Raw genomic sequence first — 16,855 nt, forward strand, 5'->3', positions numbered from 1 at the left:
TCTTATTTTCCCATTAAGACAATGGACAATACATTATCCCTCATATTATATGGCTACTGACTAAAATGAGAAAAGAAACTTCATACAATATGTCTTTTTAAATTGTTTTGTCGCCGCTTCGTGGATTCCACCAATAAACAAATAGTAACAAATTAGCAACCTATTATTTGCTGCCTTGCACTTTCAGGGAAGTTCCATTGCGATAAGTGAGTGGACAACTCACAGAATGATATGAAAGATGTGAATCACAAGTACAAAACCCATTGCCATTGACAGCAGTGATTATTTTCAGATTATTATTTTGCAATGGTCATTATACAGATTCACAGGACCTCCTAACGCTGAGAATGTCCATTCATGATAATGAAACTTTATGAAGCTGTCACACTTTTGGCTGGTCTGTCTCTATTCACTGAGCCAGTTTTATAAAGTATTTAACAGATAGTCAGTGCTTCATTTTTGTGAGGATTAGTAGGGTGTGTTGGAATTTTTAACTCTGGTGTTTCTGCATTAGGGTAAATAGTCTTTGGAGGAGGCCCCCATCCAGAAACTTGAACTTCGTATCCTGCCGACAGTAGAACTTTCAAAACTTCTACTTGCAATAAAATTACTTTCTGTGTAATTTGATCGAGTCTTGTCAGGACATGACAGATATCTTACACAGTGACAGTTTATCTCTCCCAAACTTGTATCATGTGTTGACAGGTTGTTTGTTTCCTCAGAAAAAAAAATATTTATAAAAATGTCCTTGAACTTTGGCCCTGGCCATTTAAAGTCCTTTAATGTTTACTTCAATTAAAAATAGACATTCAGTTGGAAAATACGTCAAATGGCACTTGTCAATGTGAAAATGAAGGCTAAATAAAATAAGTGCCGGCTTCAGTGCTCATGATAATTCTGACAGAACAATAAAGAAAGCTGTCATTGTGGAGAGAGTGCTTCTCTCCGAGGACATTAGCAGAGATGAGAAGTCTTCCTCAGTCTGCGCCTCGGTATTCCCTCTTATCTTGAAACCGCAAGTGTTTACAGTTGACAAGCCACTATAGACTCATAGCCATAATGGCAGGATGCCTGAGCTACTTAAAAGAACCCTACCCCAACACACACACACACACGCACACACACAAATAGCAGGTGGCTGGCGTCTGAATGGATCTTCCATAGCCGGTATCTGGACCCCCCACTGTCAAGCCAGCGAGCCTGAAAGCACAGGGGATGTTTGGGGCTTCCCACTGCTAGCCGTATCTCTCCCTCGTTGTTGTCCATTCAGGGACAAATGTACCAGCGACTGGAGCGCTGGAGCTGTGGGAACGCCGACCACAGAGTGTATTGACAGTGTAAATGTTGGAACTCCGTGTCAACTCTGAGGAAGACGGCGCCACCGCGGGAAGCTGCCTAGGAAATCTCCCAGCAGAATGAAGCGAGCGCCTATCCATTTGCTATTGATTTAGCGGGGCTGTTTATCTCTCTGTTTGGTGTTGCTTTTTCTCCATCCACTCTCTTGTTTACACTCATTTAGTCTCTAAGGAGGAACAATAGCACATTTTCCTGAAAATATACTCCAGCTGTAAATGTTTGGCTTTATCTAATGTAATCTATCTTTAAGAGGTTTTTTTAAAGAATGAAATGGCATTTTAAAAACCTATGGGTGAGTTGAAGGAGAGGTTTTCTTTTAGGGACGACAGTAAATTGGCTGCAGTTGTTTTATTTCTGCACATGCCGAAATGGAGACTTATACCGGGCGTCTAAGATTGTGCAGTTCCATATCTCTCTGGAACTTTCTCTTGATCAGGACGTGTGACCGTCCGTACCAGAGTTGTCTCTTATGGTGCTAGCAATTACGAGCAGGAATAGGAGCAATTTATTCTTAGCGTACTGTACTGTAGCCCCAGGAAGAGGAGCCATATATTCTTATCGCACTGTACTGTAGCGTAATGTAGAGCACTACTGCAGGGCCTGCTCAAACATGCCGCTCCTGTTGAAAACCCGTAGCCCAATCGCATGGGGAAAACATAATTACAGCTAAGCATTCAATAATGAACACTGAATATCATATTATACTATATTAGCCTATTATGAGTTTAGTGTGGCTGCATGTGATATGTTTACTGATCAAAATTACATAAGCCTAACAGCTGTTTTGGGGCTATATGTTTATTGTTCAGCGTATTGAATAACTTTCTGATAGAGGAGACAAACCATTCTGTGGAATGATGCATCTTCGTGTGAAATTTGCAACAAGGTGACGCACGCAACCATCTCTGGTAGCCTGACATCATTGTTGCTCGGAATCCACAGATTCATTTTATGCAAGCAAACTGCATACAGGGAGTCTTTATTGTAGATGTCAGACATGATCATCTTGCATCTTGAACATGTTGCATCTTGACCTGTGCTGGGCCTTGTGCCTTCATTGTGGATGTCAGACATGATGATCATCTTGCATCTTGAACATCTTGCATCTTGACCTGTGCTGGGCCTTGTGCCTTTATTGTGGATGTCAGACATGATGATCATCTTGCATCTTGAACATCTTGCATCTTGACCTGTGCTGGGCCTTGTGCCTTCATTGTGGATGTCAGACATGATGATCATCTTGCATCATGAACATCTTGCATCTTGACCTGTGCTGGGCCTTGTGCCTTTATTGTGGATGTCAGACATGATGATCATCTTGCATCTTGAACATCTTGCATCTTGACCTGTGCTGTGCCTTGTGCCAGTGTTACCCTCTCTGTCTCTGTCTCTGGCCCTGTGCTGCGCTGTGCTGTGCTGCGCTGTGCTGTGTGAGAGGGGGAGTGGCTACAGTAGAGCAGAGAGACCCAATACGTGCTTCTTTTACCGATATATTTAACTATATACTTTGCCATTACTTATCCAAACAATGTCAAATTTCACACTATACCTATATTACTTGTGCCCGTGGCAAGACACCAGTCAAGTTTGAAATCAATCGGACTAACGGTTGGAGAGATATGCGAATAACAGACACACAGACGGACAGACGTCCCTGTAATTTATATTACAGATAGATGGATGATGACTAATGTCAAAGGAAGTGTTGTTTTATGTCTGCGTTTTGCTGTTATTGAGTTTAGAAAAGTAATTTAGAGGCATGTGGGGTCATGTGTCATACATAAGCTCAGCTCTTGGTTGTTCAGTGCTGTACTTTGTTGTTATTCTTTCTGAGTCAGTGCCGGCTACTGGACAGAGTGTGACTGCGTGTGTGATGCTCTTCTCACTGACTCACCTCCTCCATCACGGCGCTAGTTCTGCTTTCCGATTGGCCGCCCGGCTGGAGCTATAAAAAGCAGGCCGGCCCCAGTGCTACGGTTAAGGGCTGAGAATGAGGCCTTTAGGAGAGGTCCTCCGCTCCGCCGCTCCCCTGATGGGTGGTGGCGCGCTCTCAAAGAGCCACACGCTGGGCCAGCGCTGGAGTCGGGGCCGCACACGTCTTTGTCTGCTACTGTCTTTTAAATAAATGATGATGGTCATGTTGCGCTCCTCTGAGCTGCCTGTTTCCCCCTCTCCTCTTCCTCCTCCTCCTCCTCCTCCTCACCGTCTCGGAGTCTCACAGGCTCTCATGCTCTTCCCCTGATTGCCGTCGCCTCTTCACTGGAGCACTGCCAGAGCTGGATGCTCACTGTGAAGACGCGGCGGCCCGTATTTGAGGCCAGTTTTGCACTAAACTGTAGAGGGCTCGTACGATATTGACCGCGGCTTTGATAGTAAACTAATGCCGTCGCGGTTTAAACATTCACTGTGTGAATAAAATAATGGCGATGGTAATTGCTTGTCTTAAGAATGCTATCACTTGTGGACAGTAAATAACAGGGGGTGAGATGGGGAGTGTTACTCTAGACTCCATTAGTCTTTAAGTGCCCACTCACACTACAGCAGAGCTCTTTTGAAGAGTGACTCTTTGATTGCTGATGATGTTGCGTGGAGTCAACATTAAAGTGATGGCCTTTCTGACTGGCGGAGCGTTTTTGAAAGGATGGGTTGGCCTCTGCACTCCTTTAAACGCTCTCCATATTTCCTCATGTGTTCTGCTCTCATTTCAGTAATGCCACAAACACCAACTATAGTTTGTTGTTATTTCAGTTCATATATGTTTTGTTATCTTTTTCTCCCTCAGCCCAATGAAGTTGCCAATACACTGTGTGGATCTGAAGTGTTGAATAAAAATGTAAGTACACTCTCATCCTCCATAACCCGTAATATACATTATTGTGAAACTAGTGCTGACCGCCTATGAGAGAGGCTGCATTACAACTAATGTGTTCATTGGGACTGTTGCACAACTTCATCACACGATGAAGATGAAATGAATTATGTTTATAGGTGTTAATGTTTTCCAGGTTGTGTGTAGAATGCTAATCTGGCGTTGCAGGTGTGTGAGGGAACATAGATATGGTGGAAATATAAAGCATTTTTATTAGGGCTGTCAATCGATTAAAAAATTTAATCTAATTAATTACATACTCTGTGATTAATTAATCTAAATTAATCACATATAAAATGTGATCGTAAAATCGCAATGTCAACACTATTTCTTTGCAGTAATGTGGTACTTAAGAGTTGACGAACTCCGGTGATATGCAAATTCTGTGCTGCAGACATTGCAGAGGACTTTGTTTTAATCAACACTTTCTTTTTAACACTGTCAGGCTGTTTTTTTTAAAGTAAATGCTCCAATCAATGATCCAGGCAGCAAATTCTCGTCTCTCCATTTTACGGCCTAATGGTTACTGACTAGAATGTCTCCGGGTCAAAGGTCATCGATTAATCTGCGTTAATTTTTTTAATCAGTTATTTTATCTCAAATTAATTAATCTAAATTAATCAGTTATTTTGACAGCCCTAATTTTTATATTTAAAAACCTTCCTCTTTTCTTTTTTAATGAGCGAAGCGCCATGAGTTGGATGAGATGATCCATGTGCGGGGCTGCACATACGCCGTGTTCATCTGGTTCATGGATAACTATAAGATCATGGCCGGCTTGCTGCTGGGCATTCTCTTACCACAGGTAAGTTATCCCTAAAGAACCGTGGAAGCTGAAGCAGGCGACAGACAATGGGTCTCATTTGCAATACTGTAGATCTTATTCCTTAATGTGTGATATCCTGCTTTTGTGTCTAGATAGATAGATAGATAGATAGATACTTTATTGATCCCCAAGGGGAAATTCAAGATTCCCCTTGAATTCTATTATTCTATTCTATTCTATCTAATTCTATGTGTCTATTCCCACACATTTGGGTTTGATCACCATGTTTTTCTTCAAAAGAAGTCTGTATAAAGCCGCTCCCATAGGACATTATCTAGGTTATTGTAGTAGTTATTAGAAGAAGTCTGATGTTTGTAAATAAGACTGTGTAAATAAATTAGTGTTTGTTATTCATACACACAATCAATCAAATCTACCCTGAAGCAGATCAGTGTTGCTCATTTGAGTGTTGACACTTGAAATGGCTACAGTAGGCATAGCTGATGGTTGTCATGTCTGTCATGAATACAAATAAGATTATAAGATATAAGATTTAGATTCACATTTATTCATTTAGCAGACGTTTCTACCCAAAGCGACCTCCATGTGTCAATCATATTTCAAGGGCCGTTGTCCCCGGAGCAACTCGGAGTTAAGTGCCTTGCTCAAGGGCACAAGGGCGGAAGCCGGGAATTGAACCCACACCCTACTACACCATCACCACTCCAGTATTGATCAAGCAGTCACGGGGCTCAGTGCATTAGTTATGAAGCCGCTGGATGAACAGTTCAGCTGTTGTGTCTGCATCACCACCACAGCTAGATTCTGTGCTGTGTGCTGTGTGCTGTGTCCAGTCCAGTTTGCACAGTTCACAGAAGGGCAGCTCTGGCCAGGGCACACAATGTGCCGCCTGATGTTGTCGACTATGTCCAAACAAATATGTGAAGAGTAGATCAAAGGAAAGCGATGGAACAAGCCAATGTGTTCTTGCCTTGTGATGCGGCGCATGAGGGCTAGAGTCACACAGTGAAAGGGTGTTTCTCAGGGTCCAAAAGCGCTTGACAGCATTGCATTGTATAATTTAAGAGCCATCATTATGATCAGCATGGCTTTTTGTACACCACCAATCATACGTGACGGGCACAACGCTGTAATTTTCCGTTGCCTGCTGCCTGCTCCTCACCCCCCACTTCACTCTTGTTCTTCCCTCTATTCTTATCTTCTGAGAACGTTCTATTCTGGTCCACTCTCACCATTAGTCTCCTTCTTCCATTTACCTTCATCACGCGCACGCACACACGCACGCACACACACACACACACACACACACACGTGCGTGCACGCATGCACACCTGCACACACTCACACATTCACACACACCATATATATGCACATGCATGCACATACACACACACACACCATACAGTATATTACACACACACACACACACACACACACCATATACACCGGTTACACACACACTCACACACTCGCACACACTATATATTACTCACACACGCACATACACACATGCACCACATACACACACACCATATATTACTCACACACGCACATGCACCACATACACACACTCACACATCCACACACACTATATATTACTCACACACGCACATACACACATGCACCACATACAAACACCATATATTACACACACACACGCTCCCGTTCATTATTTCAGTCCCGAGAGATATGACTGGTTCCCATTACACGTGTGTGTGTGTGTGCTCTGCTACTCATCTGTACAGTATGAAGTGTGTAAACCCTCCAGATCCCACGGATTTTGACAAGTTTTTGACGTTTTGTTTTCCACATTCATGAAAGGGTTGGTATGAATGTTGAGTCATGTTTCATGAAACAGTCATGAATGTTTCATGTGCAGTTCATGACAGCTGTTATGAATGTGTTATGAACAAACCCGTCAAGTAAAGTGTTACCATTTCCAAATATGAATGACGCAAACACTCCCACTAGCTATAACTCCGACAAACTCAGGGCCCTAAGAATTGTCCTTAGAGAACCTCCAAACTCTCCAGACATTGTAGTTGTCGATGAACTTTCTAAAAGCATTCTGATTCTGGATGTGGGTTGTTGTTGATGCTAACATCGATCTGTGTTTTTCTCAAAAAAAAAAGATAAAAATGCGTGCGGTGTGTGGTTGCAGCACAAAACTGATTGGCCTAATTGATGGCAGTCTAGCATACAATGGGTGCCTCTCAACATGCCTCCTCGATCCTCGATGCTCGATCCTCGAGGGGCGTTCCCACTGATCTATAACTGACACTGGATAGACTATCCCATTGTTTCCCCCACATCATTCTTTATGTAGATCAGTGAGGATCGAGGCATCGAGGAGCGAGGGAGGACGTATAAACGCTGCATGAGAGGCACCTATAATGTTCCCGGACTCAGACTCTGCGTCAGAGGTCAAATTGCTGGACTGAGTAAAAAGAACTCTACGCAAAAATAGCCAAATGTTGCTCTGTGTCAGCCATCAGAGCCACTGTGCATGTTTGTAGAAGGCAGTGCCATCTCTACCCTTAGCACACATATTTATTTACTTATTTATTTATCTGTTTATTCATGTGGTTGTGCCCATTAGTGCAGTGTTTGTATTGTCAGGTGAAACACAGCAGGCTCTTTGTGAATATTTGGGTGCTGTGTTGTTTTAATCAGTATTGGTCATTCCGATGTAAAATAATGAAGGTGTGTGTGCATGTGTGTGTGTGTGTGTGTGTGTGGTGTGTGTGGTCTGTGTGCGTGTGTGTGAGTGCGTGCGTATGATCAGAGATCAGATTGATGCTTTTTGATTGGCCCGTCCCCTTCCCTTTGAACTCTTCATTGCTTTGGAATGGAAGAGGCCCAATCCACACAGGGGCCTCATTAGCCGGCTCAGTTCCAACTGCACGACTCACTCGAGTGTTTCAGGGGGGAACCAGTTGCCTCAGGTATTGTGTAGATGCACACCTGACATATAGTCCTTTCCTTTCGCATTCAGTGTGTAGCCTGTTGCACTAACACACTCCCTGCTTTGTGTGTATTCTGTGTGAGTGCAGCTGGGGCGATGGCAGTGACTTAAATAGTTCATCATGTGTTTTTCTCTCCCTCAGAAGTGAACTTCCTCCCGCAGTGCGTTTGTATTTGTTTCACATCTCCCCAGACGCATTCATCAGCGGAGTTACGGCTCATTCATTAATTCCAGCTCGGAGCGGTCCGATCGTGCTCGACTTCCACACAAAACACTAATCCACGAGGAGTGGCAGCCAGACAGCCAGGCACTCAACGCTCGGAGCGCTGAGTTTACCCCTCCAGTGCCACACAAATGAGCTCCCTCTCATTATGTTAGATCAGCCCTGCCACCACTGCCATTGCCCTGAGAGCATGCCATGGCCAACCAGACACTGTGTTTGGAACGAGCGCACAACTCCACATTGAAACGCATGGGAGATGAGAAGATGTGTTGTTGCTTTAACGAGCGCACAACTCCACATTGAAACGCATGGGAGATGAGAAGATGTGTTGTTGCTTTAACGAGCGCACAATTCCACATTGAAACTGCATGGGAGATGGGAAGATGTGTTGTTGCTTTAACGAGCGCACAATTCCACATTGAAACATATGGGAGATGGGAGGATGTGTTGTTGCTTTAACGAGTGCACAACTCCACATTGAACTGCATGGGAGATGGGAAGATGTGTTGTTGCTTTAACGAGCGCACAATTCCACATTGAAACATATGGGAGATGGGAGGATGTGTTGTTGCTTTAACGAGTGCACAACTCCACATTGAACTGCATGGGAGATGGGAAGATGTGTTGTTGATTTAATGAGTGCACAATTCCACATTGAAATGCATGGGAGATGGGAAGATGTGTTGTTGCTTTAACGAGTGCACAATTCCACATTGAAACTGCATGGGAGATGGGAAGATGTGTTTTTGCTTTAACGAGCGCACAATTCCAGATTGAAACATATGGGAAATGGGAGGATGTGTTGTTGCTTTAACAAGCGCACAACTCCGCATTGAAACGTATGGGAGATAGGAGGAGGTGTTGTTGCTTTAACAAGCGCACAAATCTGCACTGAAACATATGGGAAATGGGAGGAAGTGTTGCTGCTTTAACGGTCAGTTGTGAGTAAGTCCAAAAGAGGTCTTCATAATTGAATCGTGAGATTTGTTACGGTTCACACATACGGGTCACCGTGTCTGAAGACGTGATCGGGTACAGAGAGATAGAGAAAGGGCAACAGAAATGGGGTCAAGAGATGCCCACTAGTACCATTTCCTTGTATGCTCTGAATACGGTCCATTGCATTTCAAAAGATCTGGGAGAGGGGAGCGATCTTCTGTAAAGTTCAGTGGACTGATGCAGATATTTAGAGGCAATTTACTCAAACAGCTTGTAGGGCTGTGTATCCATTAGCTCAATATTGATACTCGGCTAACTGGGGAAATGACCACTATAGGGTAATTATCACTTAGAGAGCCAAATCACATCACTGAATGTCCTCAGTTTGGCTGATCTTGAAAAATACCAGGAAAGTTTCAGCCTGTTCAGCGAGCATAGTGCTGCTGACGGCCACGTTTTAGCCTCCTCAAGTCGGCCCCGCAACACTCAGTCTTCCTCTGCTTCATCACACGCCATCATCTTCATCTTCATCTTTATTTCTTTACTTCTGGGTCTTCTTCAGGCCAAGTCACCTCGATAAGCTATTGGCAGCACTAATTAAAAAGTGTTTCAACTTTGGCCCTGCTCTCATACTGACAAGCTGATCGCTTCAGAAAGAGGCCTTTTGGGTCCATTAATCTATTTAATGATGTCTCTTGTCTATCGGCGCAGACAGCAGATCTTCTACTGCCGTGGGCCTTCATTCCTGGGATCATGGGATGGGATGGGGAAAAAACCTTTTAAGCTCAGGAACAAGTGATGCTATTTGTTTCCACCTGTTATTGATTTTGGACAGAGGCAATGAATCCTCTGAATCTTGACCAATGTGTGTTTTTGTAGGTTTAAGTGCCACTGAACTGCTACTTTTGGGTTCTGCTTTAGAACTAAAGGTGATCTATCCTTGCTTTTGACGTTGTATTTTACTTGGCTTGGTAAAAAAAAAGGGGGGGGGGCTTATGGTGGATCAAAGTCTTTTTCAAAGCTGTTGGACTTATATTAGAAAAAACAAACTTCAACATCAAATAATTTTAGCAAAAGATTGTGCTCCGAGACCTTGCTCTTGTTTAATCAGTTAATTAGGCTGCCGTATCCGAAATGGAAACAACAATAGCATTCAGTGGCATTCTAAGATAACATTCAGTGTTGGCAAGGCTTAAAGGCATGTCCCAGTCAGACATTTGAAAGATACCTTCCTTGGGGTGAATTTTGAAGGCAGTGTACCGTACATTTGTTGCAATTTATAATTGTTCATTTATGTCATGTTCATGTATGTTTGTATGTCGCTTTGGACAAAGGCGTCTGCTAAGCAACATGACCGTAACAGTCTCATTTTTAATGGTTTTGTTAGAGCCTTTGACAGATCATTCAGCCTACAGCACAATATGAACAAGCCATACATCAAGACAAATGTTAATTGTTGATGTTGATAGAACTGATAAATTGTTTGCCTGTATTTTGAGTGTAATTGTAAGTGTAAATATTCTAAATCCTCAAAGTTGTTCTACGTAACTGTGCATAAAATAAAACCTCTCAGTTTACATTTCATTCAGCCTAAATAGGCTAATTTGTCAAGATTGGCTGTTTGCTAATAGTGATTGTTCCACTGGCAGATAAACAGACTAGTGAAAGCCCATGTGCTTGGCATGTTGTCCAGCAGTTTAGCCAGTGGCTCACACCTATAAGTCAGTCCAGATAAAAGCCTTTGGCAGACACTAATGCACTTCCACCACCATTAGCTGACCAACTGATGGAGCTGTTTTATGGGAAGGCTTTGGTGGTGCACTGTGCTGAGGAGGCAACAATAGAGATCGCTAAGACATGTGACCAACGTCATCAAAACACAAAGAATTATGGGTGCGTTTGGCCCGCCTGATGCCAGCCCATGTAAACTAGTGTTCTGGGTCTATGATCTGGCATGATAATAATGAAAAACTAAGCGGGGAAAAATTGTGCAAAAAACAGAACATAATCTTGCGCTTCCTTGCTGCTGCTATCCATGCCATTTATTGCCTTTTTGTCACGTCTGAAACATGGCGTGTACTATTATTTATCCACGCTGGAAAACGATAAAAGATAAGCTTCATGTTACTCTATTGAATTTTATAACACAGCAGGTAAACGGCATTTCGACAACTGCACTTCGTTGTTCCCGCACATCAGTAAAACAACTTAATTTTGGGCCGCCTATTCCCAAAATGCGTTGCGTTTTACGTCACGTTCTCAATCTCTATACTACTGGCTATGATGCGCTAAAGCATGTGTTCATCACTAACAATACTACTGGCTATGATGCGCTAAGGCATGTGTTCATCACTAACAATACTACTGGCTATGATGCGCTAAAGCATGTGTTCATCACTAACAATACTACTGGCTATGATGCGCTAAAGCATGTGTTCATCACTAACAATACTACTGGCTATGATGCGCTAAAGCATGTGTTCATCACTAACAATACTACTGGCTATGATGCGCTAAAGCATGTGTTCATTTGCTCAGTCCTAAAGTGATCCATGGTTAATGGCTTGTTAAAATCCCAAGACTGAACCCTCACTTAAAACATCCCTGCTGAAAAAAACAGCCTGACCAGCTAAAGGTGGTTTGCTGGTTGACCAACTTGTTAACCAGCTTGTTTGACCACCCTTTGATGGTTAACCAGCTAGACCAGCAAAACTCTCGCGAAAACACACCTTCAGCTGGTTTACCCAGTTTATGATGGTAATTCAGCTGGTTTTGATTGTCGTACCACCTTAAGCTGGTCATTTTAGTTGGTGTTGCTGGTCTACATTGCTGGTTTTTACTGGCCACGCCAGCTTATGTTGGTTATTCTAGAAAACCAGCTTGACCATCTTTGTCAAGCTTGACAGGCTGGTCACCAGCATGACCATCTTAAACCAGCTGTATCCCAAACGACAGGCTGGTCACACCAGCACGACCAGCTTCCTCAGATGGTCACGCCAGCATGTCTAGCTGGTGGCCTAACCAGCTACACCAGCAAAGACCAGCAATAATAACTGTGTTTTGGGCAAAGACCAGCTAAAACCAGCTAAAACCAGCTACCAGCCTAAGCTGGTTTCTTGCTGTTTTTTTCAGCAGGGATTTGCTCCCCGAATGGTGCTATGCTTCTATTTTTGGTTGATTTCTCTTTGTTGTTGATTTTGCTTAAATTGTTTTCTTGGGCTTGTTTGTATACAGCAACAACAAATCTCTGCAACCAGAGAAACAATGTCTCTCTTTTCTTATCGTCAGCACATGAGTAGTTTCTGAGCCCAGATAACATGCTGGCTTTAGAACGTATGCGTATGTGATTGTATGTGGTCAGCTGTGGAATTCTTTGCCATACATGGTAACTCATTCTGTCTCTGGAGCTTCTGGAAGACGTCAGTCAGTCCTTAACGTGTCTCCTGCCCACCCGCTGAGAACTTAAAGAGCAGATTTATAAGGTGTGAGGGATTTAAACGTGTAGCTGACCGCACAGCAGTAGCCAGACTGTTAAATTGGTACATATGCCCACATGATCCATGCCTTCCACAAAATGCATGTCCAGAATCTTAAACCCCATTCAGTTACACAGGTATTATGGATCCATGTGTTTTTCTCCATTTCAATTGCAAAAGAATGGGCCTGTTTCCACTCTTCCAAAGCTTGTTGATGCCGTGGTGGACTGGTCAAGGATCGAACCGGCAACCCTCCGGTTACAAGCCCGAAGCCCTAACCAGTACACCACGGCTGCCCCCTCTTCTAAAGGCTGTTGATGTTTGATGAGCACGCTGACCCCTGTGACTCTGTCGCTCAGTTCATAGGAGTGCTGTGCACCTGGCTCTACATCACGCGCGTGGAGGACGCCATCACCGACTACAGCCACTACGACCTGGTGGACGGTGACCACAGAGGGGCCAAGCAGCACGGCAGGCTGGCCAAGTGGTGCAAATGCATGCCGGACATGGACTGAGGCCTCCATGACTGTGTGCCATACAGTACAAGCCCATGGGCAGCTCAGGTGGACAATCGTAGGCTTTTTTTTTTAGCACGCCAGAGGATGCTGGAGCATGTGTAGTGGGAAGAAATGTGTAGCTTCCTTCTGTAGTCTTTTATACAGTTGTTTGTGTTTTTCTGTTGTGTACTGTATGTGGTTGTGTGTTAACTTATGAGGGGTAGCAAATGACCCCGATGCCTTTGAACTCGACTATCCTATCACACACTCAGGGAGGTTTTTTTCCTAAACTTGCCAATGTATGCTGTCGTGTCAAATGGAGAATTTTGTCTCTAGCATTTTAAGTGTTTTGGGTGTATTTTGGTTAAGAATAAATTCCTCAGATTTAGGCATGTGTTCTAAATATATGTAAAAACATATCCCCCATTTGTAGCCTACATGTAGATAGAAATCTTTACATTTGTTTGTGAATATTCAAGTGCACTGCACACATAGGCTACACAATAGATTCCCCACCCCCACCATGTTGGGACCGATTCTTTAAGGATGATTATGGCCTCTTTACACCTGAGAACCTTAGGCACAAAACAAGTGCAAATCCATTCAGTATTGAGCTAGCTAAGCCAGCAGCATTTTTAAATGTCAACGTCATATGGGGCCAATTGTCACTCACACTCACATCATCAAAATGAATTTGTCCAATGTGGCACCACATGCAAAGTGTCCTATATCAGAGAGGGACCTGTCACACATTATCAGGAGGCACCGGTCAAATCAATAGCGCTACAGATGATGATTGGGTCAGTGGGATACTGTGCAGCCCTGTTCTTTTACACCCACACCTGACCATACCACTGCGTCTTAACCTCACATGGGCCATCGGTCAGTTTTGTGATTCCATCAGTAGGCTACAGATACCAGCAGAGCACGCACGAGACATGCACTGCCCCTTTAATGTTTTTGATGAGCGAGTCATGCACTGCCCCTTTAATGTCTTTGATGAGCGAGACATGCACTGCCCCTTTAATGTCTTTGATGAGCGAGACATGCACTGCCCCTTTAATGTCTTTGATGAGCGAGACATGCACTGCCCCTTTAATGTTTTTGATTGGCGATGGCAACTGCAGGCATGAGTCATGACAATGGGCCGGTATGGTATTGATTGAATTCATTGCAACCGTAGTGTTTTTTGGTGGTACCGTTTTGACATTTTTATTTTATTCATAATTCTTTTTTTTTTTCCTGTAATAATCACACTCTTTCCGCCTCTTTGTGCTGAGATGACAGACCTGTTGTGTGCCTTATTCCACTCACATGCTGTGTCTCTGCACACACCACTGGGCAGGTGGTCCACATTTAGAATCAGCATTAAGGACGTGATTAGCTCACCACATTCTCCCAGCCATAGGCTTCACTCAAGCTCTGCGAGTCTGGTGCTACAGTACTTTCTCGCCTTTGGCTAAGAATCTCATGGATTTATAGACACTTTTTTGTCCTTTAAGTAGCAGAATCGATTTTTCCAAAAAAGTGTCCATAGTGAAATCGACTACACACCGTTTTCGTGATAAGCAAGATGACTTTCCTGGTCCTGACATGCGTAAGTAATGATTAGTGTTTGTCAGGCAGTAAGCGCAGATCTCCCCCACCCCCCTCCCCACACACACACACACACACACACACACACACACACACACGCCACCACCCCTCTCTCTCCCTCTCACTCCCTGACTCACTCAGCGATCCGTTTCCATGGTGAACATCTGGGGCTAGGCTTCTCAATCCCGCACTATTAGCGGCTTTGTCCTGCTCGCCACCTCCCCTAGTGGACTGGATGGCACACACAAGTACGTCAGTGTGCTCGAATGTCTTAAAAAGAAGGAACATAGTGTATCAGAAGTGATGTCATAAGTGACATAATCCTTTTTTTGTTGTTTCTGTTTTTGTAATGTTCTTAACCTTGCATTAATAATAGTGTGTGTGTGTGTGTGTGTGTGTGTGTGTATGTGTGTGTGTGTGCGTGTGTGTCTGTGTGTACACAAATGTGCATTCATATTTTGTTGTACCTGAACATACATAAGTGTGTGGCCTGCTGGATGAATAAATAAATGATGTTTCCAGTCCGCTGTGCGAGATCTCTTTAGTGACTTTTCTAATTCCTCTGGCCATCCTGCTGATTTCTCTGTGCAGGGCGGCCATGTTTGTGTAAATATTTTACTTGTCTATAGAGTGTACACCAAATAATCCTGACGTAACTCCCTTATGTCTCTCTTTCGCTCTCTCCCTCTCTCTAACTCTGTCTTTCTGACTCACTCTTTCTCTCGACCTGATACGTATGTTATTCTTTCTTTCTCTCGACCTACTTTTACTCCAACAAGGGTGATGAGTGTCTTTTGAAAATATACTCTTGTTAACATGCTTTTAAATGCATTTATGGGTCAGGCCAGTTGAGTTGAGGCCAAATTTGGAGCAAACTTCAGTCAGAGTTGGGTTGACTAGAGAAGATGTCAAGATCAAGGTACATTTCCGCATATCAAATTTCGAGACGTCCAACAAGATTTTCAATAAATAAGAAATCAGAGTAGGTCTGGACTTTTTCTGTCCTGCCACCAACCCAACGAGCCTTGTTTGGCTCAGTAACATAATTTATGGATGGATAGCATGCACACCCTGCCCTTTTAGTAGGTGTTGACATTTTGTTCTGTGTCTTTGTCACTTAGATGTGTCTAGTCCATTTGTTTAGTTTTGCAGCTGGAGAGACACAAACCATCTCTCTTGCCTTCGTGGTTTGTTTGAGTTTCATATGTAGTGTGGGGGGGGGGGCATTATTACATTTATATTTTCCACACAAAGGTAAGGTAGTTGTGAACTGTATTTCATTTTATTTGAATCTCACATGTGAAACAGCATCATTCGTAACCCGTGGAGATAACAGATAAGGCATAGCATGTGCCACTCAAAATGTATGAAAACTGACATCTATCTTTGCTCAAGGGCTCAACTGCCATTCTAAATGCAAGCATCCAACCATCATGTTAGCCTTGAACCCCTCTAGGACATGGTTCCCATTTCTCAGAAATATCGTTGTATGCCTTCAGGCAATCGTATGGATTTTCTTCAGGTATGATGCATTAAACAGCAATAACTCACTCCTATTAGGTCTACACCTCAGCAAGGAAGGATTGTGGGAATTCGGCATGACATATGTGGATCGTTTCTGTTAAATAAACACTGCTTAATCATCTCACTCGAGTGCAATCAGTCACTAACGAGCTAATGCATTGCTGTGAGCCTACACACACGGGCTTACTGTATATGGAGGTATGGGATATTATATGGCCATTTAAAGTCATCTTAAGCAAGCCCTCTGACCAGATGGTAATCTAAATGCATTATTGTTGTTTTCACAATTACAGAGGAATTTACTGAAAGGAGCAGTGCGCATGGATGTGACCAATGGACCCGTCAGTATGCTGCTTTCATGCATTTATCTTTAGCTTCACAGAAATGCATGTGTTTATATATTTACAAGGAAAAGATTGAACAAATATAATGCAGGAAGCCAATCAGTATTATTCAAATGAGTCATTTCTGAATGAGTGCTCATGCAGTGAGTCAGAGTCCACCTGTGCCAAAACAAAACTAAGTCATTTAAAATCAGCTATTTAGCAAGCAGTGTCCACGCCGACAAGTTTTTAATGTGGGGGAGCGCTGTGGCGCAGCAGGCTACAGCACTCATACCACAT

The 16,855-nt window shown here is 43.4% G+C and overlaps 1 protein-coding gene across 1 annotated transcript in view; it reads left to right on the plus strand.

Annotated features, from left to right (window-relative positions):
- tspan15 (tetraspanin 15) overlaps positions 1–13,500 on the plus strand; it is a 42,043-nt gene extending 28,543 nt beyond the window's left edge. The window contains exons 6-8 of the mRNA XM_062519481.1: positions 4,139–4,189; positions 4,914–5,030; positions 12,975–13,500. Of these exons, the coding sequence (XP_062375465.1) occupies positions 4,139–4,189; positions 4,914–5,030; positions 12,975–13,130 (324 nt within the window). The 3' untranslated portion in view covers positions 13,131–13,500. The remainder of the gene's footprint in view (positions 1–4,138; positions 4,190–4,913; positions 5,031–12,974) is intronic.
- Positions 13,501–16,855: the final 3,355 nt, after the last annotated feature.

Source organism: Sardina pilchardus, chromosome 18 (assembly GCF_963854185.1).
Source record: "Sardina pilchardus chromosome 18, fSarPil1.1, whole genome shotgun sequence".
In the NCBI taxonomy this organism is placed as follows: domain Eukaryota; kingdom Metazoa; phylum Chordata; class Actinopteri; order Clupeiformes; family Clupeidae; genus Sardina; species Sardina pilchardus.